The 15,323-nt window shown below is 40.8% G+C and overlaps 1 protein-coding gene across 1 annotated transcript in view; it reads left to right on the forward strand.

Moving 5' to 3' along the window:
* grin3a (glutamate receptor, ionotropic, N-methyl-D-aspartate 3A) overlaps nt 1-15,323 on the forward strand; it is a 37,853-nt gene that overhangs the window by 18,821 nt on the left and 3,709 nt on the right. The window contains exons 3-9 of the mRNA XM_088282050.1: nt 1,995-2,664; nt 3,643-4,026; nt 5,253-5,398; nt 6,964-7,079; nt 7,676-7,827; nt 14,221-14,382; nt 14,682-14,752. Coding sequence (XP_088138176.1) covers nt 1,995-2,664; nt 3,643-4,026; nt 5,253-5,398; nt 6,964-7,079; nt 7,676-7,827; nt 14,221-14,382; nt 14,682-14,752 — 1,701 coding nt within the window. The remainder of the gene's footprint in view (nt 1-1,994; nt 2,665-3,642; nt 4,027-5,252; nt 5,399-6,963; nt 7,080-7,675; nt 7,828-14,220; nt 14,383-14,681; nt 14,753-15,323) is intronic.

Genomic DNA, 15,323 nt, shown 5'->3' on the forward strand with positions numbered 1-15,323 from the left:
GATTATAGTTGCATTTCATTTTAATGGAAGAGGTTCTTTAGTATTTAAATTTTGAATTTTTTGGTAATTAATCTTGAGGATTTTATGTTCAATTATTTCAAGGACAAAAGATGGTTGTGGGATATAGGATCTCAATCCTGCAGCTAATCATTTAATCTACTTGAATTTCATTATATTTTCAGTGCATACGCTACCAAGTAACTGTCATATTGGTTTCACAAATATTGGAATAGTCCAAAGTATCCGTAAAATGCATAGTTTTATGTAAAACAGCATGAAAATTTTCCACCCAAAATCCCTGTCAGCTCCCCTGATGGCAGCATGCCCCTCTACATAGAACCTATGCAAATGAGTTCCAAAACTACACGGGAATTGTGGAGGAATTGATCAATTTGGCAAACAGAGCTCTGTGTTAAAAAATAAAATGCATTATAAAATTGGATATTACGTGCATTAATCGAGAATATATTGTGATAATTTTACCCGTTGTCATTCAAAATATGACAATATTGGCATATGAGTTCTCAACGGTTCATTTTTCTTTATCGTAGCAGCACATACACATTAAGAGGATATCGTGACATTTCAACTCCAACTAACGTTCTGTGACCTTAAACATGTAGTTAATCTCGAGTCATCGTTCAATTATTGCCTTGTGACCTTTTCATGTAGCGGATTGATTTTACACTGCTGCGCTGAAGTGACAGATGTCCGCGAGGTGGAAAGTGACATGTTTAAGGTAAACAAAGATAAGAAGCCCCTCACACACTGGCCATTAAAGCTTGCTTTTTGACGCCTTTTCATCCGGCCTGCTGTCCTGTGTGTAAACTATCGGTGTGAGATCGGGGGATTTCAATTAACCAGCAAATTTGCTGTCATACGAGCTAGTATCAGAGACTTAACAGAGTTGGATTGCAAGCGGTGGATAAACAGAGAGTGGAGATTATCACCCATGACTTTCTTATGGAAAATTTCTTCTGCCGCTGCTGTGGTGATGTCGCTATACATCTATATATCTCAATTTGAGGCGAGTATTGCATACTTGGGCCGTGGCAATGCCTTGCTTCGGTGACTTCAGTCTGAAATAGACAGCCAAATAATTCTTGGCTCGACTGTTACGCGTCCGAAACACCAATTTATTTGTAAGTCAGTGTGAAATTGGTTTGTGTCTGTTGCTGATGCTGCTGACAGCTCTCCGTTTAGTTTCTGTAATGCTTATTCGGTTCACTGTCACATGGAGGGTGGCGCTGACTTATTGGTGGGGTACAACCTAAACAGTTTACCATTCACAAGTGGGCGGTTTGGTGAAGTGGTTAGCACCTGTTGCTTTAATGAGGAGTATACATGCTCATTCTGTTCTTCCTCCTACAGTCCAAACAATATGACAGCTGTTTCTTGAAAATTCAGATTTTCACAAATGTGAATGTCGTACTCACATTCTTGGTCAACATTAGTATATCATCCCATCATTCTCACATAGAAAATCATTCCACGCCGTCCCGTTCCGGGCCAAAGTAAAAAAATCCTGTCCTGTTCTGTCCTGTCCCGGTGAACATGACTCTAATCGTTTTCTGTTCCTATTCAAAATGATTCCCACTCCCATACTGCTTCCGTTTTTTAGGTCAGCTGCATAAAAAAAAAAAAAACAGTTTTTCACCCTCTCTTCCTCATGGACTCTCCTGCTCCAGTGAACCTTTTATCCTGTACTGTCCCAATCCTGTGATTAAGGGTAAAATTGGCTCCCATCCCATGGGAATTACAGGATTACCGTGACACATGGGAGTCCCCAAAAATGTCAGCCTCTCAACACCAGACTTTACTTACTCTTTAACAGAATAAGCAGTAGCCAAGGAATGGATTCAACTTAAAAAAATATGACAGTATCGTTTAGTTTAGTAAAAACTTGGATTGTTTGATTTTCTTGGTTCTATTGTAACCCTCATCCCAGTTTCTCTCCCTGCGAATAATTCATGTTTCTGCTTCACCCCCTTCAGATTTCTTTCCAACACATCTTTTGAGGGCCAGAGCGGCTTTGTATTCAGAGACGGTCAGAGCCAAAATGTCATCTCCGAGGCCCATCACTACATCTGGTCCCTCCAGCTGGACCCTCTGGGCCAGCCAACCTGGACGAGACTAGGACGTTGGCGCAGGGGGAAAGTTCTGATGGACCAGGGCGCCTGGGCGAGCCGGCAGGGCTCCGGAGGGGGAGGCGACTGGCGCAGACCCACGAGGTTGCATTTGAGGGTGGTGACTCTGGTGGAGCACCCGTTTGTATTCACCCGGGACGTGGATGGAGACGGGCTGTGTCCTGCTGGCCAGTTGTGCCTCGACCCACTCACCAATGACTCATCGGTTTTACAGAGTTTTTTCCAAAATCTTGCAGGACCAAATGGATCTGTCCCCTCAGACTCCAAGAAATGCTGCTATGGTTACTGTATCGATTTGCTCGAGAAGCTGGCGGAGGATATGGGATTCACCTTTGACCTCTACATTGTTGGAGATGGGAAATACGGAGGCTTTAAGAATGGCCGCTGGACGGGATTAGTGGGTGACCTGCTTAGTGGTGCTGCTCACCTCGCGGTGACGTCTTTTAGCATTAATTCAGCAAGAAGCCAAGTCATTGACTTCACCTCGCCCTTCTTCTCAACCAGCCTGGGAATTCTGGTCAGTTGTCTCTTTTTTTTGATTGCTCACATTTTTCTATTCCTGTTACGTTTTGTTCCATCCGCTGTCATTGACCTCACCTCGACCCACTCTGATCACTAAGCTGCTGGTCACCATCTTTAAGGCATGGTCTTTTTACTGCAGACCTTAAAACTATCCACATGGTGTGTGACTGGTCACCTTGTTTCCGCAATTATTTTACTTGACCTCAGTAGCGATTAGTCTGTCTTGTTTTAAAAAGCGCTTTACAAAAAGAGACGTCATGAATTATTTTCTGGTGGCACTTTATCCTCACAAATCTATCCATCTGGCTGTCCGACTTGCGTATCTGAGCAATTAATTTCAAATTACCGTACTGAGTTTTGAGAACTCATAGCATAAATCATTACTTACTCTGTGTGCCTCCAAATTTTGTCTTACTTTCTAGTTTAGCATTCAGTGATAATTGTTCCACTTTAAAAATGTTGTTGAGGTACATTTTAATGAGCTCTGACATAAATTTACCATTAGTCACAATTGATGTGGTTACGATTGTGCAATCTTTTAACTGTAATTTACTTTTAGGTCGCTTCCGAGATAAAACAGAAATATTTACATTTTATTGTCTTCCTCACACGAGGCAATCTGAGCTGTGACTTGAGACCCAAAGTCCAGTGAATTTGGATCATACGAGTGCATTGATAAATTCTCAAATTTGATCCACTCACCATCTTCCGGAATGCTTGGAAGAGATGGCTTGGCATGATTTTTCAAGCGCATGCATGTCATCATGTGATCACTTCTATAAAATTATAACCATTAGATTTCTTCATAGAAATAAACAAGGCGGTGTTATTTAAAAAATAACAGAAGCCTGAATGCTTTCGCAACAAGCCAGTTAGGAACAGGAGCAAATCCAGTTTGAGCGGCCGAGTGTAAGTACACCTTAAAAGAATACTTTTGACCGTGTTTATTTTGCAGTTCTATTTGTGTGTTTAGGTTCGCACCCGTGACACCGCAGCACCCATCGGGGCCTTCATGTGGCCTCTCCACTGGTCAATGTGGCTCGGCATCTTTGTCTCTCTCCACGTCACCGCCATCTTCCTCACCTTGTACGAGTGGCACAGCCCATTTGGTATGACGCCACGCGGACGCAACCGAGATCGCGTCTTCTCCTTCTCCTCGGCTTTGAACGTGTGCTACGCTATACTTTTTGGGAGAACCGTCGCTATCAAGCCTCCAAAGTGCTGGACGGGGCGTTTGCTGATGAACCTTTGGGCCATTTTCTGTCTCTTCTGCCTGTCCACCTACACTGCTAATCTGGCGGCAGTCATGGTTGGTGAGAAGACCTATGAGCAGCTGTCAGGGATCCATGACCCAAAGGTATTTGTCACATTAAAGTGACAGACCGGTTGACGGACTTGTCACTGATGGTTTAGTGGCACACTCGCCTGAGTTGCATGCAGGCAGCATGGCTTCATTTCCTACTCACTGACAGTGTGAGTGTGAATGCTTGTCTGTGTCCTCATGTGCCCCCGGGATTGAGTTGCAACCAATCTAGTTAGTAATCTGTGGTGTTTTTCGCCTGAAGCGGTATAGAAATTGGAATGATGCTTGATTGCGTCAACTAGACTTTCCAATTTAGTATTTTTTAAAAATTGTCAGGCGTGATTTGCTGAATCGACGTGTTGTTTTGCATGACCATTCTAGTCAACCCAGTACAAGCGTCTCAAAAATTATGACAGAATTGTGATTTTTGTCTAATAAAAATGACTCGGGCTGTATTTATATGGTTCAGGTACAATCATCTCTTTTTTTGTTGTCATTAAAAAAAGAAAGAAAAAAAAAAAAAAATATATATATATATATATATATATATATATTATATATTTATATATATATATAATATATATATAAATATATATGCATTTGTAAAATCCAGTTTTGAAAAAAAGAAAAACTACAATGGGAATAATCATAGTGAAGTATTTATTTTTATTATTATATTTTTTTTTATGATTTGTACCACAGGGTGCAACAAAATGGAACAGACACAAGCCGTCTGAGAAACATAAAAAAAAAAAAACAATGACCAACTGAGCGGATACAGAATCGGAGTTCATCAGGTCACCTTTTGCAGTTCCCCGTTTTTTGCAAATGAAAACAAAGCATTAGGGAGGGTGGAATGAAAAAAATTAAATTTAAAAAAACATACTGCGCTCCTATAAGGGGGGCTTGGGGGCGGGGGGCTATCAAAGACATTGATACGTCTTATGAAAATGGTTGCATGTATGTTCAAGTGATTAACAGCTTTGGAATGTTCTACACTGCATTCAGCAGCTTTTTCTTCTCTCTATATGCCTGTATAGATTTTTGCTTTACAGATGCCATGTCTGCTCCGCTGTTTGGTTTGCGGTAAAGACATATTGTTGGTGAAGGGGAAAAAAAAGACATGACTTTGGAGAGGCCATTTATTTATTTTTTTCATGCAGGTACTCTAATAATGTAGAAAATGTTGCGTAACTGTAGAAAATCAATAGCAGACTGAAGTAGGTGGGGGGGGGGGGCTTGATATTAAGGCTTAAATGTCTCCTCTATCTTTCTTGCAGTTGCACCATCCCTCTCAGGGATTCCGATTCGCCACGGTGAGAGAAAGCAGCGCTGAGGACTATGTCAAAAAGAGTTTCCCTGAGATGCACGAGTACATGCGACGATACAATGTCCCAGCAACACCAGACGGCATACATAATCTCAAGTAATTCCATTTTTATTTTGCATACTAACACCAATACTACCCTGTGTTTGTTGTTCATGTATACAAACATAATATTTGCGCAGTCATGAGCCACCATCTTTCAAAGGAGACGGTTTATTGTCTCTGGAAATATCACATAAATGTCAAGTGAATGGGAAAGAAAAGAAGAAAAAAAAAAATACAATGCTGCTGTCATTTTCGACTGCGAGTCTGCCTTCACTTCACATTCAGCTCCTATCTTCTTCTTCTACTTCGGCACCCCCAACACCACCATTGCTGTCATCCTAAGCTGCTTCGACATTCCACCGGCGTCCCCACTGAGCAAAGCAAAAATAAAGTGAGAAATGGCAGCTTGGATACAAACGGAGGTTGGAGAGAACACAATTTAAATGGATGAAACAAGTTTTTTTTTTTTTTCTTTCGTCTCTAAAATGCTGATTATAAGGTTCAAGTAAAATGTCAAGCGTAGGAAATTACAGCTCCGGAGCCGGAAAAGCGCAACTTAAGGATTCACGCCCCAAAACGAGCAGCCATTCTTATTATCACGTAATAACCGTTTAATATTAATAACATTGCAGCGTTGCTGTGTGCTTTCCAGGTGATTGGAAGCATGATTGAAGCAGCCGAAATGCATAAATGTTTTTCACCCTGTTTCGTCTTCATATGAGAGAATCTACAACGATTAACTGCGGCTAATTTGCAGTGCTCTAACTGAAGCATCATCACCCCTCGCACAACAGCCACAGCAGTTTGGAGGACATATTAGAATGTTATCACCTCCATCAGGTGATGATGAATACAAAACAAAACCATTTCAAGCACGGGTTTTTCTTATTAACCTGCCTGCAAGCATCATGATGCAAAGACGTTATAGCAATCAACCTCAGAGATGTCGCATGAATGGAGCTGCTCCCTCCCTCATTGTGTCCAACGAGGCTACAGAAATGTCCATGTGATTGGATACTGCGGGAATGGGCTTGCTTTTTGTGTCTATGATGGGTTTAAAAGCTCATGTTAACAAGAAATAAACATGGTTATATTTAAAAACCTGTCAAGCATTTTGGTAGTTTATCGATGAAATGCTATCTGTATATAATGAGGACATTTTTTCCTCCTAACGTGAGCGCATGAACATTACATTCAGTATGTTACTGTTTCACTTCCCGTATTGCTTGTCTGGATTCGTAGACACCTACTTTTTACAAACGGTTGTGATTGACACAGATCCACTGGCGGAACATGCCCAATGCAAGTAAGTATGCACAGGTGGTGTTACAGGGATTGGGGTATTGCCCCCCCCCCCCCTTTAAAGGTATGCCCCAGCAGCAGATGGGAGGCGCAGGTTACGTGACGCCAGAATGCGGAAATACTTGAACGCACGCCGCTGTCTCCCGTCTCTTCATACACAAACAGTTGGTAGTAGCGCTTTTGAAGCATTCTGAGGTCATTTTTGTCATCTGCCCATTTGGCGATTAGGTTCATCAAACGCATGAGGGCCGATTTGTGGGCCGGACTAAAGTGACACATTTTGCTTTGTACTGTATTTGGTTGTCTTGTGTTTCAAGGGCCGATCCCCAGAAACTGGACGCGTTCATCATGGACAAAGCTCTGCTGGACTATGAGGTCTCAATCGATGCAGACTGCAAGACACTGACTGTCGGCAAACCGTTTGCTATAGAAGGTAAGGCGAGAAAACCTTTTTCCAAGTTGTTTCCACCCTGTCCAATTCTCAGTTTCAAGCCATCAATTGTTAAACGGCGTCGCCGCTGGGGTGTCCGGAAGCCAGCCCGAATATCAGTCAGATAGCATTTAACAGTGTTAATCTTCTGGCTTTCAAAAGCTTACGGTCCACGCAGTGTCCTGTTAATCTCAGCCCCATTTAGGAAGCATCATTCACTTGCAGTGAAAACATCCCCATGGTGGTTCATGTCCATTACGGGCCTCGATAGTCCCACATACCATTGTTGCTTTTAATTACTTAATGCAGCGTCCATGTCAATTCAGTTAACACCACCGGGTGTTAAGTTTAGTACATTGTTATATTTTGCAAGGAACTCAATGGATGTCAAAAACAAACAGATAGCTATGAATGTAAAACAAATTTTGTACTCGCTCAGTTAAACTAGATAGTGTAGGCTCCAGCACACCTGTGAGCCTAATAAAAGCGAGCGGCGGTAAATGGATGGCTTATATAAACACTGAGATCAATAAAAATGACGAGATCTGTTGTGTCACAAACAGACACCTTTTTTGTGCATGTGTGCTCGCCACCGACAGGATATGGGATTGGGCTGCCTCAGAACTCTCCGCTCACCTCCAACTTCTCCGAGCTTGTTAGTCAGTACAAGTCAGATGGCTTCATGGACATGCTGCATGACAAATGGTACAAGGTGGTGCCGTGCGGGAAGCGCAGCTTTGCCGTGACTGAGGTAAGAACGCCGCCACCTTCACCTTGCGCTGCTGCCGGCAGCTTTTCAATTAAAACTTGTTGATGTCGCGTTGATCTTCGTGTCATGTTTATTTATTTTGGCTTGTGTTGATATTCACCGGGTGTACGGTTGACTCACACCCACACAGCACATCGATGTGCGTCTCTATGCACTGTACCTCTATGATTTTCTTATTTTTAAATTTCTGATGAGAGCTATGTTCATGTGGTTATTAATGTGAAGAAGTCATTTCCCTCGTCAGCAAACAACCAACTCATTGTGAAACAATCAACCGCTGCTAATCTTGCTAATGCATCTTTAATGTTTAATTAGGAGGTACACGATGGCTATCAAGATCATTAAATGTTGGCTTTTACATCTAATTCCCCGCTAATTGTTTTTGCCTCATGGTCATGGTAAAGTTTATCACTCAATTTATCTATTGAGCTCACTCCATCGGGGTGAGAGACGAGGCGGTAGCTAGTCAGGATAAAGACAATCAATAATCTCTCTATAAATGTATCCAGGAAATGAGCCTGTCAGACTTCTTTTGGTGCAGGAGTCGGTCGTAAATGTGTGTCACTTCTGATTGCACTCAATGTTTTATATTTGCCAACAAAAAAATAACTACAATGAAACCTTGTTCAGGTGACACCAAGAAAAGATGTTCACATCCATCGACCATTTCGCCTTATGAGGGGAAATATCGACTAATGTACTGTTATGTTAACGCAGGTCAACACTAAGTCGAACTTGATAATCATGAGCCAGGAAAATGAGCGTCTTGCTCCTTTATTACGCTCGTCTTGACAGCTTACAGTGAACAACTGTGGCATAACTCGATGGAAATGTTGAGTGAAACGAAAGGTGAAAATAAAACATTCAATAGTTTTTGCTAAACAAATAAATTCACCACAAATTGACTTATACCAAAAGAACAGGCATAGATGCGAGCGTTAATAGTTACAAAGTAAACCAAGGGATTTTTTCATTTGCCTATTAGCTTGTTCGCACTAAGTTAGCAACATTGCTATGCTAACACACGGTGCTGCGAGTTAGCTCATTTCACAGAGAACACCAAGTAAAAACAACTTCCAAAACAGATCTCTGAACACTTTTCAAGCACAATTAAACTTACAGCCAATACTTTTGAAGGTGTATTAAAAGTAACGTAACACGAGGACCAGTTACGATGATTACGCTATCTGCAGCACATCTCTCACTGACAAAACATGGCATCCGCTACCCACAATGCGTCGTCATTGTCAGGGTTGAGGAAGGTGAGGACCCAAACGCAAGGAAGCCAGGCAGGGGTAACTTAAAGGGCATTTAATTAACAGAAAACTAAGGCAAACAGGGAACTTGGAAAAACTAGACAACGACAGGAAACTAATGATCGGGACAGGCGACAGGGACAGGAACAGGAAACAGGGACAAGCGACAGTGAAAATGACAATGAACCAACAAGAACTGAAAGCAACCAGGGAACTAAATACACACAAATTGACGAGACAACGAGGAGCACCTGGACAAGACATGGAGGGTTGGAAGGACCGGATTGGTTAACACTAGGGCTTGGGTAAACGAGCACAGGTGGACACAATAGACAAGAGGAGACAAGACACATGAACAAGGCCAAAACATGAAACCAAATACTAAACCAAAAATAACAAATACAAATCATGACAGTCATAACTTAATACAGGTAATTAAATTCTGACTGGATAGAAATTATTTTAAACACAACGAACTTTTAACATGGAACAATACACATGAATTATAATGTTTTAAATAAAGAAATATTATGAACTTTTTTAACCTTTCTTTTAGACAATTTACTGTGAGCAGAAGAACTGAGATGTTGCGACTAGTATAAAAGACAATGCTACTTTAAGATTGCTGATAACAGCCGTATACCATCCATATACCAAGTGTAGCTTTAACTCACATTCCAAAAACATGCATCTAATGATAAGTAGAGAACCTACATTATCAGTTGCGCTAGTATAGACTTTAATTTAGCTCGCGATTCCACTAATGCCGCATCTGACATGAAGTGCAAACTTGAATCGACGTAACGTCGCCCGAGGACTTGTCTGTTTCAGTTGGGCTGTGCAGGCAGGTGTGCCAATTGTGAACTTAAGCCTTGTATATATATATATATATATACATATATATATATATATATATATATATATATATATATATATATATATATATATATAGTGCTGCATTATTGATACAAACTAAGAATAAAAGGGCACACGGAGAGAAACCGCTGCGCAGGAGATGGCATTTAAGCATGCCATCCCCATTGTGACCCAGAAATGACAAATCACCGTTGACTAATCACTGGGTACAAATTTGTCGATTTCACATTGCAAGAAGAAATTTAAAAAAAATAAAAATGACAAAGCCTTAAGAAGAGCAACGGTTTCACATCATAAATTAACAATGCATATTTTATTATCATACAGGCATAATTGATTTAAAATGACCAATGATATACTTTACCATAATCTGTTAAGCGAGTTCTTTTATTTTTTTAATTGCTAGTTTCTTAGCTTCACACTGTTTCTATCGCTGTCTAGTCAAGGTCATTGTGTCGTCACTCACAATGTCCACTACCATGTGTACAATAACTTTTAATTCAAAGTCTGTCCCTTGACCCCGCAGCTGCTAACCAATCTGTACGTCCATTACTTTGCTCCGTCCTTAGCAGTGAAACAACCCTCCGAGGTCCATCTTGTACTGTTGTCCGTGTCAACCCGGTCGTTTTAACCGCCAGCTGTGATTTGGGATCTCGTAAAGTGTCTCCTTCTTTATATTGGGTTGTACAACCTTATTAGGCCTTCAAAATGGGAATTTGGGACAGGATTTCACTCATGTGCATGTAAACTATATTATAGCAATCAAAGGAAAAATATTTAAAAAAAAATATTAATATGAACATACCTAGGAGCAATTCAAAGTGTCCAATCAAACTACTATGCATGTTTTTGGAATGTGGGAGGAAACTGGAGTACCCGGAAGAAACCCACACAGGCATGGGGAGAACATGCAAACTCCAAACTGGAAGGCTGCAACGCTGCAACTCTGAACTGTGAGGTGACGTGCCAACCAGTCGTTCACCGTGCCACCTTACAAGAAACACCGTATTACGTTAAAACCTATACAGTCGGAAAATAATTTGTCACTAACTCATTCATTTTAGGCTGTCTTTAGTGTCATCATTGGCTCGAAATATTATGTTAATTGAAATTGGAAGCACTATATGAAAACAAAGTAACCGCGAATGGCTCTTGTACAGTATGAGTGTTGCGAGTCCCGAAAAAAGAAGTCATCTATTTCCCAATGCAGCTTTTCTGTCAGTTGCAGATATTCACGCGGCTCCAGGTTCATTTCATTTTGCAGCATGGGGCCCAGTACTATGATGACTGCAGGCATTTAGCTCCATGCCATTCAATTTTACATTCTTTATTTGTCCAAGGCCCGGCAGACAGATCACGGATGATGCCAATAGTGCGCCGAGAAATACATAATGTAAATTGTAAAATGAAAAACTTGCAAAAAACAAAAAAGATTGAATAAAACATTACTCATGTTTCATTGCAAATGAGCCCTTGTTCTTACCTTGACGTTGCCATCATTTTCAGCAGTGTTACAAGTTGCCATCAAAGTGAACATAAGACAGAATAAGCAGAGTGAGATTCATGTGACACAGGCAGTAAAATATTGACCATGATGCCATGTTTTAGACATGCTCAGCAATTTCAAAGCAATGATTCAAGCAAATGGCTGCCAAATTATCTAAAGCAACCCGTTCTGTCTGAAAAAAGTGACAAAAAGGATGAATCACCTTTCACGAAGAGGCCCAGCTCTGTGCAACATGAAAGAATGGTCACATTGAAGAAAAATTTACTCACTTCTAATAGATTTTTCAATAACACCTTTACAACAAAATGAAAGAACCATCATCACTATCTAATAATGATTTTGCAGCCCCAGTGGCCCCTAAAAAGGGCCAGAGCTGGCAGCTGGAAACCTGGTTAATATTTCCAATCGCAAATCCTTATTTGTGTGTATTTAGATGTCAGTGCAGCATTTGATATAATTTATCATAATAGATTTTTGAACAGGTTGGAAACTTGGTTGAAAAAAAAAAAACAGTGCAAAAATGGTACAGGTTGTAGTTATTTTGTGACCATTGGAATTTTTGGAGGTGATAAAACGGGGGAACCTCAAAGATCAGTCTTTGGACCCCTTTATGTTATGTTTAGGTCAAATGCTTCAGTGTTGGTTATCATAGCTATGCAGATGACACACAGCTGCAGTATATTTCTCAATTACCCTAAATGGCAGCAGTTCAATTAACACGTTGTGGCACGGTCTAGAGCGAATTAACAACTAAACGAACCAAAGATAAAAATTGGATATTTATTCTCCTCCCGGAACTTTTGTTTGTATTTCCAGGAAGTCTGAATGAGCTCAGGCACCAGGCTGGGTTTGCTTCCATTTTACCACCATATCCCACGATTAAAAGAATATTCTAGTAAAAAAAATATCCCAAATTTCCAACCAACTCTCATAGTGCCCAACACAGTGACAGCATTCAGACAATTTTCCCCAGCTTTGGAAGTAATTGGCTCCACCTGGAATGTCATTAGAGCCACCTTAGTTGAGTCATTGTACGGCAGATTGCCAATTTAATCCATCATGTATTTACATCCCACATCACTTGATAATGCGGCCACTGCAGCCGTATTGAGAGCGGCTCCATACGGGGTAGTAAAAAAGATTCATACGAGGATGTGCATCGGCAGTATCTGGAGCAAGAGCTCCATTAAGAAAAGTGCAAGATCACATTTGTTGATTGCTACTTGCACACTCATGATACACCTCTTAGGGCGGGGTGACACATTTGCGCTTCAGAACAATAATTTAAGAGGACTGTGTTTTTGGCCAGCACTAGTGATACGGACAAGGAAATGATGACTATACTATCAATGACTATACCGTATTCAAAAATTCAAAAACTGAAGTTCTGTGTGCACTGACAGCTTAATATTTGGAAAAAGCACAACACTGGAAGAGATATTCAGAAGGAGCACTGGTATATGTAAATTCGATTTTTAGCGTTACACCATTACATTAATTAAGTGAATTGAAGTTCGTGGTGGTCCGGTGCACCATTAATCAATGTCCGTCTTCAGTATTTGTTTGTCGTACAATATTCGTTTTCCACTACTGCAAAACCACAGGGTGCCCACTGCAGCACATTTATATTTAAACTGATGAGGTTGGCCTCCCTCATCAAAAAAAAAAAAAAAAAAAAAGGCATGTCAGGGGAAGGAAAGTCATTGGCAGCATGACATTGTCCATGTTCCCGGGCAGCCCGACGGCAACACCGTAACGTTTGCTGCAGTTGGCCAGAGGGATGTCCTTCACCTCGATGACACTCTTGGCCCAAAACAGCTCATAGTGTTATATGCCATGACACCCTGCATGACGTGGTCATCCCCGAAGTGCAGAGTTTGCCAGGGTGCCCAGTATCATGCCCTGTGGGACACCATGTGTTTCCACTAGGCTGCTATGGTCTGTGAGAATTTCTAGTTCTTCTGTCCTCCAGGCAGCGAGGTGACATTGATGAGGAGGCTGCGGATGGACAGCCAACGTTAATTTACTTTCGCTATGATCAGAAGTTATGCCTGGCAGTAGATGGACTTTATTAAATTGCTTCTTTGCTACATTTGTTTTGAATCTTCACAAAAAAAGGAACCCAGATGAGGTGGTTAGGATGCCCAATCCCGGCTGGCATGGGAATACTTGGGGCTCTCACCGGAAGTGCTGGATCAAGTTCCTTGGGATATGGTAGTCTGTGCTTCCTAACTTAAACCTGCTGCGCCGCAAATGTTTTGTCTCCTGAATATATTATTTGAATTTGGAATTGCGCAACCAGAGGGCCATTGGACTTTTCCTTAGTTTCATTATAGTACAACAGTTGGTGATGGCTCACATTAAGCCTGTTTAAGTTTAGATTCCCTGTAAGATATATACTTGACCTTGAAAAAGTTTGGCAGTTAAAAAAAAAGAGTTTTGAGTGGGATCTCTTTGACACGAAAATAGATTCTTTCAATTTGCTCTGACATTGAAGCAATGATCTGCCTCCGAGTTCAAGTCCATCGACTTCATATTAAGAGGACTAAATAGATTTTTTTTTGTGTGTAATAAAGTCAATATTTGTCACTTCACAGTGTCTCCATCCTTGGTACAAAGACATTTCGATTATTTTTTTTTTTTATTATTCAACACTTTCAAGTGGTTACCAAAGCGTTTATAATCTTCTTTTTTCTATCAATCCAAACGTTGCTGTTTCTCTGTTTCTCCAACCAGACTTTACAGATGGGAATAAAGCATTTTTCCGGGCTCTTTGTGATGCTGTGTGTGGGCGTGGCCTTGTCTCTGTTGACCACCATTGCGGAACACATCGTGTACAAGCTGGTGATCCCGAGGGTCAAGGAGCCACGCTTCAAATATTGGCTGCACACCAGCCAGGTACTCATCTCACTCATTAATCACCAAACCCGTGTTTGAATTGTTTTTTTTGTTTACTTCATGAAAAGTTTATTGGGATATTGTGCGAATGTAATGTCTTTCCGCAATATGATTAATAAGATTCCGGGCATACTCCCCCAACCTCAAAACCCCCATAGAAACTTTTGATTAATCCAAAATATATTTCCTACTAATTACCATTCAACATTTTTATTTATTTATTTTTTTTTGCATAATCCTTTCAAAGTTTGTTTGACACCCAAAAAGAAATGACAATTTATATGTTACTTGCTTTCCAGAGATTACACCGAGCCCTCAACTCTGTCTTTGCCGATGACAAGCTGCAGACTGTCACCAAGCCTGAGAAGAGGTACCGCACGGATACATTTTATATGGAAATCCTGAGAAGGGTGCGAATGGTAACAATGCAGAAAAATAAACCTGAAGCAGAAAGTCACTTTCCTAAATCCTCCGGGATTGGATTGCCAAAATATTAGGCTGAGAATAAGTGACATCAATTAACATCCAAGTGGGAGTTCGGGGACCCATTTTAATTGGGAAGTAAATAAAGTCAGTCAAAATAAAATCTTTCGGAAGCTAATTATCTGCGACGAAAATTGAGGTGAAAATCATCATGTCATGTCTTCACAAAATATGCAGATGAGATACAGTTTTACCTCCATCAAGCGCAAATGCAAGTAGTTCTGTCTTCAGTCTTATTTGTTGATTTGCAAATTTCTATATCTATTTTTCGTTCTTACTTCATAAATTGCCGCTGACATAGCAACAGAAGACTCCTTTTACGGTATGTCTATAAACATACTTATTTGAAACTGTTCTTTGCCTGGATTCCTTGTGTCGCAATTCAAACCACCATTTTTTTTCAACCTTAGCGCCGGTCAGCGCTTCAGTTCTTCAGAGCAGTCGAATGAAAAGCCTGC

The sequence above is a fragment of the Idiotropiscis lumnitzeri genome, chromosome 18, assembly GCF_059441095.1.
Source record: "Idiotropiscis lumnitzeri isolate Australia: NSW breed Sydney's pygmy pipehorse chromosome 18, RoL_Ilum_1.0, whole genome shotgun sequence".
NCBI classification, from domain to species: Eukaryota; Metazoa; Chordata; class Actinopteri; order Syngnathiformes; family Syngnathidae; genus Idiotropiscis; species Idiotropiscis lumnitzeri.